Source organism: Erithacus rubecula, assembly GCF_903797595.1.
Source record: "Erithacus rubecula genome assembly, chromosome: 4".
In the NCBI taxonomy this organism is placed as follows: domain Eukaryota; kingdom Metazoa; phylum Chordata; class Aves; order Passeriformes; family Muscicapidae; genus Erithacus; species Erithacus rubecula.
In genome coordinates this window covers 57,331,297-57,346,693 of record NC_136686.1, presented here as the reverse complement: position 1 = coordinate 57,346,693, position 15,397 = coordinate 57,331,297, and the positions used below count along the sequence as shown (strand labels likewise).

Sequence of the window (15,397 nt, the reverse complement as noted above, 5' to 3'; positions counted from 1 at the left end):
TTGTGGCTATTTGTCAGAATACCTCTTGCTTCATCCATAGCTTATTCTTTATATAATATTGGACTGGAAGGATTGACAGACTTATTTTTTTATATCAACTTTTTTTTTTGCATAAGATGGCAATGCTAAAATGACAGGGAGGATTTAAAAATAATTTGAGTGAGGCACAGTTTGATCTAGAAATTCATGTGTTTTTCATCTAATTAATAAGGATTTTGTGCAATTCACCAAAAGTCTGCATAAGCAAAATAAAAACAAATTGAGTGGGGGTTCAAGTATGAACAATTGCATGCTTCCATCATAAATCAAATTTAACTGAGAATGGGATTCAGTTTCATGTGGTTGTTGCACAAGCATGTGAATTGTTCTGTTTTGTTCAAATAGATTGACATTATACCACGTGACTCATCATTTTTACAGAGATAATCTCCTCTGTCACCTTTTATTTCCCAAATCCAAGCTGCAATGTTTCATATTCTATCTTTTCTCCCTGATTCTATTGAAAAGAAGTAGAAATGGAGATCTTGTCCCTGGTTTTTCAAGGCTTTGTATGTCTTGAGGCTTAAGTCTAAGAATAGAAGCCTGAGTAACCAAGATAATAGCAAGATTATACTGAGAAAAAGGGCAGCTGGGTGGGGCTTTTTTGCAAACCTTCACCAAAGATGATATATCTACAAAATAAGCCAGTTAAAAATCTTTATAAATAGCTGTATGTAACAAAGACAGTGGATGTTTCAGTTTGTGGTAGCAGATCACCAAGGCTCTAAGTGTCATAATGCTGTATGAAGATTCAGTCTTCATAATTAAAGTTTATCTTACTTTTGCTTTTGAAAATGAAGTGTTTAATTTTTGAAAATTAAATCAAGATTTTCTTTCATCTGTTTGTGACTACTTGGGTTCTTCACCTGAATAATGGATGTAATAACTCATAGGAATGTAAAAAAGAATAATTAGTTCTTAAGTCAGAGCTTTTGGAAAAGGTTTTTGTTTTGTCCTGTGTAGCTTTTAACTAAGAACCTGATTCCATTTCTCCTGCACTAACAACTGCTTTCCATTTGTTTTGTGTCTTTATGGTGTTACTTCCCATTGCTTTTTCAAGCTGTGATGACAAATTTTTGATTGTGTTTATTTTTCCTAGAGTGTAAATATAGAGAAGCTGCAGGGAACAACCATCAATATATCTACTGAAGATGGGCTGCTGAAAACTAAGTATCTCTATGCAGAATCAGCATCTCTCTCTTCAGAATCTGGTGATATCATGCTGGGAAGTGTTCATGGTAAGAAGGAAAATCTGTCACAAATTAAGCAGCTCTGAAGGTGTTCAGGGTTCATAGTAACAAATGGGCCAATGCAGTAGATTATCACTAAATCAGATGTGCAAAAGATATGGGCAGTTCTATCTCTAAAAGAGACTTAATTGATTTTTTTGCTACCTAGCAGACTTTATTTTTGAAAACAGTTTTCTAAGCACAGTTATTAATAGCAAAAATTGTATATTATAGGAAAGAAGTGTCACACATACTAAGAACATCAAAATATTCTAAAATTCAGCAATGAAAATGATACTAAAAGTTGTCAGGAGGCTTCTCTTACCCTCTCCCCATCTTTTATTTTCTTCATAGGAGAAGCAAATTTTAGACAGATCATTTACTAAGAACTATTGTAGGAGAGAGTGATAATTAGAAGTTTTTATTAGAAATAGTCTGTGTGTTGGCTGGCACCTTATATTCAGAGTGATGACAGTTTCTGTTTTTGGAAGAAGTTCATAGAACTTCTTAGCAGTCTCTAATCCATCCACTCTTTGGTGTCCTTCTCCTAGATCTAAAACTAATAAACTACAGAGTCTTTTATTTAAGCAGCAGTTGAGGTTCAGATCTGGTGTGGTTTTCTAATTTAACAAAACTCCCACTGAATTCAGTCTGTGCTGTAATGCATTTGTGGTGATTTAACATTGAGGAAAACAAGCTGGAGGATGTACAAAGAAAATTACTCAGCTCTGTCGGAGTTCCAGATTTTCAGTTACATCCCTTAAAAATAATTTTTTAGCAATTCTATGTTGTCATCTTGAAAAATTATTTGAGAAATTACTTCTTTCTTCCTTGAAGGAGCAACTCCTCTGTCCATTTATATTAAATGTGAAAATGGTTTCTAAACCTCTTAGGTAAAGTTAGTTTTAGCATGCACTGACAGAAATAAGCTGCTTTTTCTCTTGCTATTGTATTTTTCTAATGTGTAGACTTGTATTATTTCTGGAACTTCTGTCTGATAAGCTGTGCTGGTTTGGCTTTTTCTGACTTTTTATAGTGTAATGATATTGTGGAGTGATCAATTTGTGAGCAAGTTTGTACACATCCAAGAGTTTTTTGTTTTTTTTTTTTAAATTTTTAAATGAAATCATAACTGCTGTAGTTAATAACTTACTTCCTTCAGTAATGCCTGTTGCCATTAAGCTGAAGAACAATATGGAAACAAATAGAATTGTATCCAAATTATGCAGACATTTCTTACATTACTTCAGGTTTACTTTTATGACCTTTCTACTAAATGGGTTTGGAGCACCTAATGTTGTTTTAGCTGTATATTTTTAAAAAGTTGCACATTAACGTTTGCTTGATATACTTACCCTATTTTTTTGAGAAAAAAATATTTTCTGTGAAATATCATGTTCCCCAATTATGTTTTCATAGAAAGAGCAAAGGCTTTTAAAGTAAACATACAAACACACACAAATATGTATTAGCAGACAAGAGAACTCCCACTATGAATTTCTGCTTGAAAAAAATGGTTACCTTCACTTCTGGTTTTTGCTCATGAAGTAGCTCAATTACAATAGTTTTGTCTGTAAAAACCTGGACAGATTGTCTTGGGCAACTAAAGTCACCATTTCCCTACAGCTGACACTGTAGATGGCATCAAATCAGAACATCCTGCACTAAACTAAGCTAGACTACATTGGTTTTGCAGTGGGAAAATTGAAGTTAGGGCAGCACAGACTTTACAAACCTGTCTGAGACACATTTTGTGGTTGAAACTTAGGCTGTACAGTCACAACACTGGTACAGCTCAGACTTTCACAACTGCTCAGTTGCATGGTTCATGCTCCAGTGGCAAATGAGTAATGCATTGTTTTGAAAGGAGTTAGTTTTGGGTCATTTTCATCAGCTTCTGTAACAGGCATTAGAGATGTTGCTGTTGAGTTGATATTTGAAAAGGAAATTTGATCCTGAGAAATTTCTTTATCTAAGAGACAATAACATTACAGTGAGCCTTCTCTACCAAAGGGGGCACCTGGAAGGAAAAGGAAACCTCTTTTTGCAGGTTCCAAAGTCTTGGGTTTAGTTGCATTAACTATTAATTTATTTTACAAATGTAGTTTAAATTTCGACTAGATATCAAATTCCTTCCCAAATTATGTTTAAAGTGGGCTCAGTTAAACCAAGCTTGCTCAAGGCCTTGACTAGTTGAGCTTTGACTATTTTTAGGTCCAGAGATTGTGTGACCTTTCTGGACATCCTGGTCCACTCCTGAATTATTCTTCTGTTAGAGAAAAAACCCTTTTTTCATCATAATTGTCATAATTATTGCTACTTTTTCCTCTTTCTTGCTGCATCACCATGAGAAGAATGTCTTTTTTCCTCTCTGCATTCCCATTAGGTAGTTGAAGGTCACAAGAAGACTTGTTCTCTGCCTTCTCCTTTTAAAGCAAACCAAACAGATGCTCTCAGAGCACCTGGAGTTTGATTTGGGTCCCTAATCTTCTCAATACCCTTCTCTGGCCTTAGTTAAGTACACCAGAGTCTTTCTTGACTTGAAAGCACAAAACTGGACACAATACTCCAAGTGCAACCTCCCATCTGTCTGTACTCCTGATCATGCAGCTCAGAGTGCAGCTGGCTTTCTTTGCTCACTCCTGCTGCAGATGGTGCCAGCAGGATGCCCAGGTCCTCACCTGTGCAAACAGTCAGCACTCAGCTTCTACTGCTGTACATCAGTAAAGCCTGTGATGGACTGCACATTTGCTCTTGATCTTTTCTTCTGTCATAGTCTAGTAACTATTCAATTATCTAAAAGAATCACACTGGAAAACAAGGATATTGAGGTTATTATGTTATAATGTGTATATATAGGAAAGGGTAAACATACAACTGCCTTGTCAATGACTTGAATAAGACAAAGTGGAATGTCTGCCATCTTCTAAATATAGTGCAGTCCAATGCTCGAGCTTGTCATTCTATAATCTCTTAGCACATTTCACCTCTTCATATACCAAAGTCTGTTCCATACATTTCAGCTACATTTCTGTATTTCATTTTTTTCACAGAGTGGAACTGTAACTTTGCATTTTAAAATTTCATCAGACTAAATTTCAGACATGTCTGTAAAGAAGTGAAGAGTAATTTCTAAAGTGGTAAAAAGTTGCATAATGGTTTATTTTCCTTTTTCTGTACATTGAAATAATCCTGCCTTGTTGAGAGCCTCCCAAACAAATTGAAGGAATATAAATAACACAACATAAAGTGTTGCCTTTACATCCCAAAAGCCATCTTTTGCCCCTGGTCCTATCCTGATCCTGATTGCAATTCTGTAATTTGAAATTTTACGGTATTCATTGAAGAAGCAAAGATTGTAGATGATAGAAAAGATAACTCTTTCTGCAGAAGCAACAAACCTCCAAAGCACTAAAGCACTGCTTTCAATATTCTGATAAAAATTATAATGTTTTGGATACCACAGTATTGCATTGCAATACTGTAATCAGTTGTAATAATTGTTTGGTTTAATTACCTTTGCTCTGATCTTTCTCTCTTTGCCCTTGATATGTCCAGGAAATTCTTGTCTAACTTAAAAATCCTAAGTGAAGTGTTGGCCTTCAGAGAACAGGTACATGACCAAAAGTGCAATGTCTGTAGACAGTGCAGGACATTCCTGTCTGCTTCAAAAGCAGCTTTTGTTCTAGTTAGATGTTTGAAGTCAGCTTTTCACACCAGTATGCTGTGTTGACATTGGTGGTTCTGCCATATAAATGTGTCTAAAAGGAATTTGATTTCTACACCTTGAATATTTTTCATGGATCTACTTATCAAAACAGCAAAGAAAACCCAAGAACAGACCCAGGGGCTATATGCTGACAGAATATACAATCTACCTTCAGCTGCTCCAGGAGGGTTCCAGCTAACAAAACCCTAGGTCTTTTTGTGGCTTGTACCAAACTAAGTGCCAGTCATGATAAAACAAGGAAGAGGCTGAGATGATTTTAGCATGCCTTTTAAAAAACAGCAAAGAGCAAAGCCAGACATCTTTCAAGGTCATTGAAAATTGCTCTTGTTTCTGCTCTGATTTTCAGAATACCCAAGTATTTTGTACAGTATGTGCTTGAAAAGATGATTTTAAGACTGTTGATGATAGGCTGCTTTTCTAGCTTTCAACCCATGAACCACTAAGAAAATACAGGTCATATACAGTGGAATGCACTCTGCCCTAATGGTTGTTTACTACTGTGCAATTACACAAGATAGGGTAAAGCTTAATCCATTTGCAATTTTTAAAACCTCTTCTGAAAGCTCTGAAACTTATAACTACTGTGTATTACTAAACTGTAGTCAGTTTCTGTGATCAGACTTTTTCTTCATTCTTTCATTCTCTTGGGAGGATGAGAGAATGGTAGGGATGACATGGTGTGGTTTAGTTTTTAATTTAAAGCATTTTCTGTGACACATTTATACATGGGACTGTAGAAATTCTGCAATTTAGTTAGACTGTTAGTAGTGTAGATGCCTCTTCTGTTATGAGGTATATTTGTCATCCTTCCAGAGTCTCTGAAGGGAAAGGGCAGAATAAGTATTTTGAAATTAAGGCTGGAACACCTGTGGGTGTTTAAAGTGATGCAGATTCAGTAGAAGATCATTCTACTTTTTTATGCCTTACCCACTTTGTTTGATGTTCCCTACTTTGCCCAACATACTCTGACTGAAGCCATGGAAATGTTGACAAGGGGTTATCATGCATATAAGAATAAGTTTGTAGGGAGGGAGTGGGAATAGGGAGATGTTCAGTGTGTCTGGGAAGTAGCCTTTGCACATGACCACAAGATTCCTTCCAGTGGAGGAAAATGTTTGTTATTCATGCAATTGAACTTAAATCATCCATAGTGCTGTTGCAGGCATCACAGTAATTAACAAATAATTGCCTGAAATAAGACAATATTGTGCATTAGCATTGCACATGCATCTCTACATTTTTCTCCCTCAAATCCTGGTGGTCTTTGACTTTACTCAATGTTTTTCTTGTCTGGAATCACTTAATTGTTACCCACATGTGTTGAGACTTTTGCTTGTAAAGTAGCAATATCAAAAATAAATAAATAGCATGTTTCAATAATATGTTTTTAACATTTTTCCTCTTTTCATTATAGGTAATACCAACCTACAGACCAAAGCAGGGAGTATCACAGTAGGTAAGTTCTGCCTTCTCTCTGTCTCTCTTGCTCTTCCCTTCTCCTTTCTGAAAGCTAAATATTCACAGGGAAAGTAAAAAGGTGATTTCACACAGATGTTTTTGCCTCCTTTTCAGAAGTAGCACTGGTAAGTGTGGCTGAATAAGACCCTTTCCAAATTCAGCCTTTTGTGGTTGGGCAAGGCACACAATCTCACTCATTACCCAGTAGTTGCTGGGCTTTGCACAAATTAAACTGAGTCTAGGTGTCATCTTGGAGGTAAAGATGGGATGAAAGGACATGAGAAAATTTTTAAGTCTACATCAAATGCAGTTGTGCCCTTAATGTAGTTCTCTATCTTACATTTATTGCTATCAGTGATTAGCTATGTTTAATTTTTATATCAGGAAGCTAATCAGTGATTGATTACCTATTTGGTATGGTGATAGGAAGTCTTGTGATAAGTTCAGTGTTTTCAAACTATTATGCTAATAGTTTTCCCTTCAGAAATGAAAATAACTCATAAGCATTTTTTTGGGGTTCCTGGGCATTTGTATGACTATCAGCTGTGGTATATTTTATATCAGCACATAAACACCAAAGTGAGAAACTCAAAGTCTAATTATTGCTATGGCAGAAAATTGGAGTAACAGAATCACAGACAAGGCTCAGTGTATTTTTTGAATGTAGCAAGATTTCCTCAGGCCCAGATCTTGAAGACTTTTGCTGATGGTGTTAACTATAGTTACTCACTAAGCATATTTCAGGGTCAACCTCTAAGAATTGTTCAGGGACTGTTAACAACTCTTCTTATGTTTCTAAGAGCTCCATGTTAACATTCCTGGAAAATGAATGCAAGACACATTCTTATGAGTTAGTCATTAAACCACAGAATTGAATTCAACTTGCTAGGCTGTTTTTCCTTCTCTTAAATAAACTCACAGGGTATGAAGAGTGGTTAAATAAAGATTTTTAAGTAGCTTTTTCCATCAACAGATGATGATTATTTTCCTTAACTAACTAGGCTCAGCTTAAGCATCAAGACACATCTTACAGTTGAAGAAAATTTATTTTTCAGATTTCAATTCTGACAGCACTAGTTAGACTTCATCTTTTCCTAAAGAGTGTCAAACATCCCTGGTATTTTTATGGGTTTTTCTAAAGGTAAAAGACTTCTAAAATCCAGACTTTTAACTCTAAAAATGTGAGAACATCTCCTACCTGACCAGTTTCCTGAAGTCCTTATCCTTTATTTCAGTTGGAAGGGACCTGCAGTGATGATCCAGAACAGTCTTGCCAAGGGTTGAAGTGTCTTATTTAGGGGCTCTTAAACATTGACATGCTTGGGGCACCTCTCTGGGAACCCTCTCTGTAAAAAAATGCTCCCTAAAAAAGAACTATTCCCATTCTCCCAGGAGAAAAGCTCAGCACCTCCTTGTGCCCTTCCCCTCCTCAGGAAGCTGCAGAGAGCAGTGAGGTCACCTCCAGCTTACTTTTCTCCTAACTAGACAAGCCAGGTGGTTTGGTTGTTTGGGCTTTTTTGGAGCAGAGTAATTTATCAAAATCAGAGTAATTTATCAAAAAGAGACTATGGCCTTTGCAGCCAATGGATAGAAATTAAAATTGGGGTAGAAAATAGATCATTGAGGTAAAAGGATAGCCTGGATAATTTAGATAGGAAAGGAATTGTTTTCATGAGAGATTTCTTTACTTTGTGTGTTGCATCATTTGTTCTGCTAGGTCCCCATGGTAAGTATGGTCAGAACTGCTTAGGATTTTTCTCAAGTATGTGCCATTTAGTGAATTCTAAATAATATATAATAGTAAAATCTATTTAGTGAATACATTTCAGATTCTTATAATACTTTCACATGAGAGTTTTAGAACAATGAGCTAAACCAAGAATATTTGTCAGTTTTCTATCAATAAGAAATACTAGATAGCTAGCTAAACAAGAATTAAATCTTCATCACACTTCAAATATGTTGGAATTTTATGCTTCCTCAAGTCTGTAGTCAGTGTTCCTATAGAGGTTGATTTTGTAATTGATTTTATCATGAACAAAGTCAGTCTTTAGGTGCTATTAGAAAGAGTATATTTTTGCTTAGATTTAAGGAAAGATCATTTGTGTTTAATACTTTCTTTAGTGCTTGGCTGATAAATTGAAAGGAGAAGTGATATTAAATATTACCTTTGTAGGCCTTACATTGATCTTTTTGTGCAATCTTTCTCAAGTTATGTGACTTAGGTTTTATTCTTCAAGCTCTATTTAGTTTTCATAAAACTTAAAGACTTTTGTCCTTGCCAAGGACATCTTGCTTCACTGTGCTCTCTTATTTCATCTTTTTTTCTCTAGTACCAGTAAATTCTTAAACAGCTAAAGCTGCTCAAGAGTGACCATCTGTTCAATTTCTAGTAAAAGGCTTTGTCCTTGTTCTCCCCCTTGAAAAAACTGGAGAAAAGCTTTCCCCCCTCAGTCCTTAGCAAACTCTGAATTCAAACTATACATTTTTTTCATTATTTTTTCCTTCAGGTATTTACATTCATATCAGCTAGCACTGGGTATATATTTTAAAATAAATTGCCTTAGGTTTGATCTGTCATAATCATAAAATATGTATTGTCTCCATTACATTGTTATCCAATCAGCCTATGCTTCTTAGTATAGGGTAACTTTTCATAGTCAAAATATTAATTTATTTAGATTTGAGAACTTTTTGTTCCTCATCTCTGGGGTTTTTTAAATCCATGGTTTTTTATTCCCCTTTATTTTTTAAGAGTTAGAGACACAAATATAAAACAGCATCTTTATGGACTTTGCAGAAGTGATGAACAATTCCATGCTTCTTGGTATTCTTAATTGTATCTTAATCTCTGTCAAGGTTATGTGGAGAGCTGGTAGTTGGCCAGCTAAATAAATAAATTGGCCAGTTACTAAATTTGGTGGAGAATATCTGCAAAAACAGCTTTTGCATAAAAACTTCTAGTGATCACTACTTAAAATGTGCATTGAAAAGGTCATGTATGTCAGATTTTCCAGTTCTAATGACTTTGACTTTTCAACTATTATGAACAAGTCTTTTTATAAAGTCATTGGTTAAAATCCATGCTTCATTTTCACTTAAACAAGCAAAACTCTTCATTTTTAATGAAGAGTTAATTTTTATTTTTTTGGATTTTGAACAGATCTTTAGTACAAAGTCTTGAGATGGCAGAAGCATTCACATCCAGTTCCAGTTATTAATGTTTTCTTTTTAGCCAAAACCATTCTCAGTTTCTCAGCTCACTAAGTATGGATTAGCTGCTTTTTTTTAATTACTTTTCTCTCCAAAGAAATCAGCTTTAGCTGATTCTTTTCTGTGTTTTTGCTGTTGTAAGCAATGCACTGATCTTTGGCACTGTGCTTGAAACCTGGGATCAGAAAAGCTCCAGATGAGTTTACTTAGAGCTAAAACTGTATGGCAAACATAAAATGTTAATGTGAGACATCCTTATTATGATTAATCAAGTTCATTCTCTCATTAATGCTTTTCCTTTTTAAAATGGGAAGTTTCATTCAGGCTTTATTTTCTTTTACTTACTTCTAACAGTTTGACTGTTGGGTTTTTTCTATGGATATTCAGAAACCAGTCTCTATCAGTATCTGAGAAATTCTTACCAATCCTTTAATTTCTAGCATTGTCTCTAAAAATGCCTCTCAGTAACTGCCTTGTGCTCAAGTACAAATATAATTTTTTATGCTCCTCTAGGGTTTCTTTATAATTTCTTTGCAGTTTTTATTAGGTATTGCCTGTTCAGTAGTTTTAAAGTAAACTCTTTGGGGCTTCACTTAATATTGTGGAAGTCTATGCATTAAAGTTGGAATGCATTGCAAATAAAGACTACTCAAGTGTACAACTAAAGCTTCTTAAAGACTTTTTATTTGTAGAAATGCTTTTTGCAAAGCTTTATGATCATAAATTTCTGCTAATGAGCTATAAAAGAAAATTTAGGCCTCCCTATTCCAGGGTATAAAACAAATGCTGTTTTCCTGCACATATTAAACATTTGTTGATAATTCAGATGTAGTGACTTTACAAAACCTGTATTCAGTTATTCTGCTGCTTGGTTTTTGCATGGGGTAGCTTTCCTGTCCTCCTTGCACAGAGTCTGAGCAAATCAACTCTTTTGGAAAAATAAGATATTAGTACTCAAGCTTTGAGATTGATTTTCACACAAAGATAAAGACATTCCTGTAGAAAGATGTGCACTGCAGTTGGGCCCCTATAGAGCTACAGCCTGAGGACCAGTGTGCCCCAGTTCTGGACTGGGGAGATACCTTTTCCCCAGAATCCTGTTATTCTAAGGGAAGGCTGACATTCTGTAAATTACTGTGATACTTCCCAAACACAGAAGAATTAATAAAAATCAGTTTGAGGTATAAAGAACCATTCTGGCAAATGCTTACTTAAAAAGAGTGAATGATACACAAGTGATTTTCTTTTGTTTTTTAGATTCATCAGATGGAAGTCTAAAAGCTTCTACATATCATGGAACAATAGATGTTTATGTCAGTCAATTAAGAAAAGTGGATCTGAAATCCCAGAAAGGTTAGTAAACTAAATAAAATACTTTTTGTGGCAGATTTTGATGTAAAAGAAATGGAGATAAGGATTTGTTTTGAAGTCTTTTTATCTGTCTGTAAAAAATAGTTTATTATTGTTAGTTATTTACTTTTTTTTTTTCATCATTGTTGAAAGATGCCTATAAATACTTAAAATACAATAAGCTCTGTAAGGGACAAGAATACTTAAGATGGATTAAAAGTGTTTGTGTTTTTCAATGGTTTTTTTTTTTTTTTTTTTGTCCTGGCAATATACCCAGTAGAATTCTGCAGAGTTGACCAGGGTTATAGTGATCCTTTGCCTTGAGCACAGTTTTCTCCATGATGCTGTATATTCAGTGATAACTGACACAAATACATTTGTTTCTTGCCTTCTGACTGAAATGTCCTACTATGACAATTTGAAGGCAGAAAAACAAAAATGGGAGAGCCTTAAATAACCATTTTTCCTTCATTTTCTCTCCTGGTTACTCACTGAAATTTCTTTTCTTAGTTAAGAGCTCACACCTGAAGTTAAATTCATAATTTTGCCATTCTGAACATATGATACTGTAAAGTACTGAGCCCTGAATTAAAAATTAACAATGATCTTGTTAATTCTAGTTTGGAAAAACAAACAAACAACAACAACAAAAAAAAAAAACAACAACAAAAAACCCAAAATACTAAAAAAATCCAAAACAAGCCAAAACACACTACAGCATTTTTATACTTGACATTAATGTTGTGTCAGGCACTTCAGGTGGTTTAAATGAGCATGGTATTTGATCCACTTCTGTCTCCTGTGAGACAATGCCTGTGCCCTGTTAAAATCTGATGGTTACTCAGAATGGAACTGATGGTGTCAATGAGTTGAAATCATTTGTACATCTTTCTGTACAATCTATTTTTGATTTCATTAGTACAAAGAAATTTATATTATTTCTTGGTTACTTTTTGTATCACTTGTTAAGTTAATGTCTTTTTGAGCTAGAAGAAAAGAAGAATGTATTTAATAAAAGCTAATTAATGTTCTTTTCAAAATGTTTTCTGACATCTCTTCTGGCAGCACAGTTTAGTAAAGGCAAAGTTGAAGTTCTGTTTGTTTACTCTGTAAATTCAGAACAACTGCTGACAGCTGCAGTGTAGAAAAAAGTCCCTTTTGTAATAAATGAGCTGCATGTGTGTTGGGTTTTATGAGTCATCACTGTGCAACTCTGCAAAGAAGACCCAAAGATGAAGACCTTTTCCCTTTCTTATTCTAAGGTTTTTGTGTATCCAGCAAAATGCAGGCCTAAATTATACTGGAAGTTATTTGTTCATCAGAACTGTCACAGGCAAGTGATTCTGCTGAGTCTAAATTGCTTAGCTAGGGTTGCTCTCTGGAGCTACTCAGCTGTTATTCTTACCATGTTCTCTTAAGCTTCTGGGATGTGTGTGAAGAAACTGTTTTGTGTTTTTCTACAGTAAATGTTGAAATTGAGCAAAACTAAGGAGGACATAAAAAGGAAGTATATTCTAAATTTTTCAGGTTTTTGATCTAATATGTAAGAGAGATTTCAAACTTTGTGACTGAGTTATTCCAAAGATGACTAATGTGGGCAGGTTGGGGATGCCCTGTCTGTCTTTGGACTGAGGCACATATTTAGGGGAAGCAGAAGTCAGAATTTCTGGTGATAATCTCAAAGTAGAATTATTCAGGCCACCAGAGCTGTGATTTTACTACTAGTTTACATTTTAGTGATGCTTAGTCTAGAGTGGTTAGTCAGCTTTGAGACTGTGCCTGTTGGAGGATGTGAACAGCTGGCCCTAAGAGTAAAGCAAAGACAATTAATTTCCATGTCTGTGAAGGAAATACTGTGCTACCATTTTCTTTATGTGACATACTCTGTTTAAGATAAATGAAGATATCTTCATTTATCCTTTCAGTGACCAAAAAAAGAGGTTACTCTTTCTGAAGACTTTTTAAGAAACCCAACCAAGCACAATCAAATGATGATTTGATTCAAGTTAGTGTAATAATGGACTATTTCATGCTTTGATCTCAGGGTTAAACTGACTAGCTTTTGCTTAAATTTATACCAGGTTCAATTACAGTCAAGGTACCTGGATCCCTCAAAGCCTATTTCGAGCTGTCTGGAAGAAAGGTGGATGTGAGCTCAGAGATCCGGTTAAAAGAAGCACAGAGTGCCTCCAAAGATGATCATGTAACTCTAAGTGGTAAGGTTTACTAATCTTGGCTTCCAGTGGATGTCTGTCTGGCCCAAGTCAAAGGCATCCTCATTCCTTTGTTGTTTTATTGTCCTTGGCGCTGCTTGTTTAATCTGCTTCACGTTCAGATGTTTGCTTGTGCTGTTGTGCTCCCCATGTTACTGCATGACTTAAAAATTTTATTTGGTAAATGACTTGTGAATGTAATCAGCTTCTTCTAACAAAAGTCTTAGAGCCAAATTCCTCCTTAGCATTAGTCCAGTGAATTTGTGGGAGATAATCCAGAGCTGAATTTGACCCATTGCTTTCTTGGCTTAGAAAGTCACATAGGCTTTCCTAGGTAATTGATTATATTAAAATATAATAATAATAAAAAAAATCTGTCTCTGAGTCAAAGGGGGAAATAAAAGAGGTATATGGCATATTTATAAATGTACAGTAGAGCAGAAGATAGACTGAGAAATGATGAGTGAGGCATGAGAAAAGCAGAAGCAGCTGAAGCTGGAGGAATAGAGTACATGGAAAGGTACCTGCAATTACTGGAAGTAATAAGCAATGTAAAATTGCACTTAGAATCCCATGCCTTGCTGTTTCCTGCTTTAGAAAACAGTCATACAAATCACTGTCAGGGTGTGCATTTCTCTCCCCCACTCCAGATGTGGCTATCTAGAAGTTAAGACTCTTGCTTTTACCAATTACACAGTTTACTCTAGAGAAAACATTAACTTAATGTGTCTGAGGGCTCCAACTTTATGTTTGAATGTGTTATGTCAGTGTGACCTGATGAGATAGCAGATTGGGTAAGGCTTTGAGTTTTGCTCTGGTTTTAAGCCTAAGAAAATATGCACAAAAACTTTCTTTTCCTCCCCCATGTAAGATGGTAATCTTGAAGTCAGGAAACATTGGAAGTGTTATTACATAATTTTAGAATGTAGCCTGCTTATATGTCTGTTCCATTTGGTAGTGGTTATTAAATACAGTTTCTTTAAAAACCATAATTAGAACTTCTCAGGCTAGAAATCTGTGGAAGGACCCCAGATTCTACCAAGACTCTGTGGAATGAATCATCTCAGCAGTAAAACAAGACTTCTTTTCAGTCAATGAGCACCACTGGCCCATCAGTCATCTTGTTACTTTGGCAATATTCAAGATAAGAGTGGTGTTTCAAATATATACAGCTAAATGACTTCTCTGGTTTCACAACCCAGTCACTGTTTTTGTAGGACAGTCATCACTGAAGCAGATGCAATTTTTCATCCCACTGTTCTGTATGGAAATTATCTTGGTACTTGAGGTTAAAATTGACTCTGATTAGTTAACTCTCAAAGTTAACATATTCCAAAGGCACAGAAATAATGAAGAATTATGCAAAGGCAACAGTATTAGACCAATGATTATAAGTTTTTGAAAGAAGTTAAGGCATTACATAAAAAGGGAGATACTTTCTGCTTCTATTTTTCTTTACCTTATGGTATATTCTTTCTGTGGGCAAAGCACTTGCCTCCTCACTATCAACAATTGCTTCTTCCTAAGGTGATATTTGGCAATTTTCTTGTATAAGTAGATTCTCAAATAATTGAAAATCATTTAATACAATTTTGTATCCTGAGAACATTATTCACTGTTGAAGTTTCACGTGCAAGGTCTGTAGCTGTTCTGCTGCTGTGACTGAAGAAATGTAAAATAAAGAGTGAAGAGGGGTTTTGGCCAGGTGGTTAAAAACTGTATCACAAGAGCATGGCAGTTTGAGTTTTATGCTTTTGACTTCAAAGATAAGTTTAAAACCAGATGATTTTTCAGAAAATCCAGTTCTCATGTGAATAACATAGGGACTGTGACCTTTTAAGAAGCTTTCCGTGCCTCTGGGAATATTTGAAGGCGTTGGAGAGAAGGCTGTGCAGTGGGAAGACAGGGCAGGGTTCTGTGGCTTGGGTAACCATGCACACAGCCCTGCACTTTCCTGCTCTAGGAAAGCTTTCCCTGCTGCTTTAGAGCAGTTATCATGTACAGCATCACCCCCACTTCCACACTGAGGGGGGGGTCAGTACACCACACCCCCACAAGCACTCACATCCAGGGTTTTTCCAGAGAGCCAAGGAATAGAGTGGGATTTAGTGAAAGCAAGATGATGGAAGTCTGGAGTGAAAGGTCTAGAGACAGAAGTGTTATGA

At 35.5% G+C, this 15,397-nt stretch overlaps 1 protein-coding gene across 2 annotated transcripts in view; it reads left to right on the top strand.

Moving 5' to 3' along the window:
* FAM185A (family with sequence similarity 185 member A) overlaps window positions 1–15,397 on the top strand; it is a 34,857-nt gene that overhangs the window by 12,316 nt on the left and 7,144 nt on the right. Inside the window, exons 4-7 of one of the 2 annotated variants that reach the window (XM_079303182.1) lie at window positions 1,139–1,277; window positions 6,413–6,454; window positions 10,927–11,022; window positions 13,101–13,235. In XM_079303182.1, coding sequence (XP_079159308.1) covers window positions 1,139–1,277; window positions 6,413–6,454; window positions 10,927–11,022; window positions 13,101–13,235 — 412 coding nt within the window. Of the gene's footprint in view, window positions 1–1,138; window positions 1,278–6,412; window positions 6,455–10,926; window positions 11,023–12,281; window positions 12,519–13,100; window positions 13,236–15,397 lie in introns of those variants that run through there. The other variant, XM_079303183.1, reaches the window with a different exon arrangement.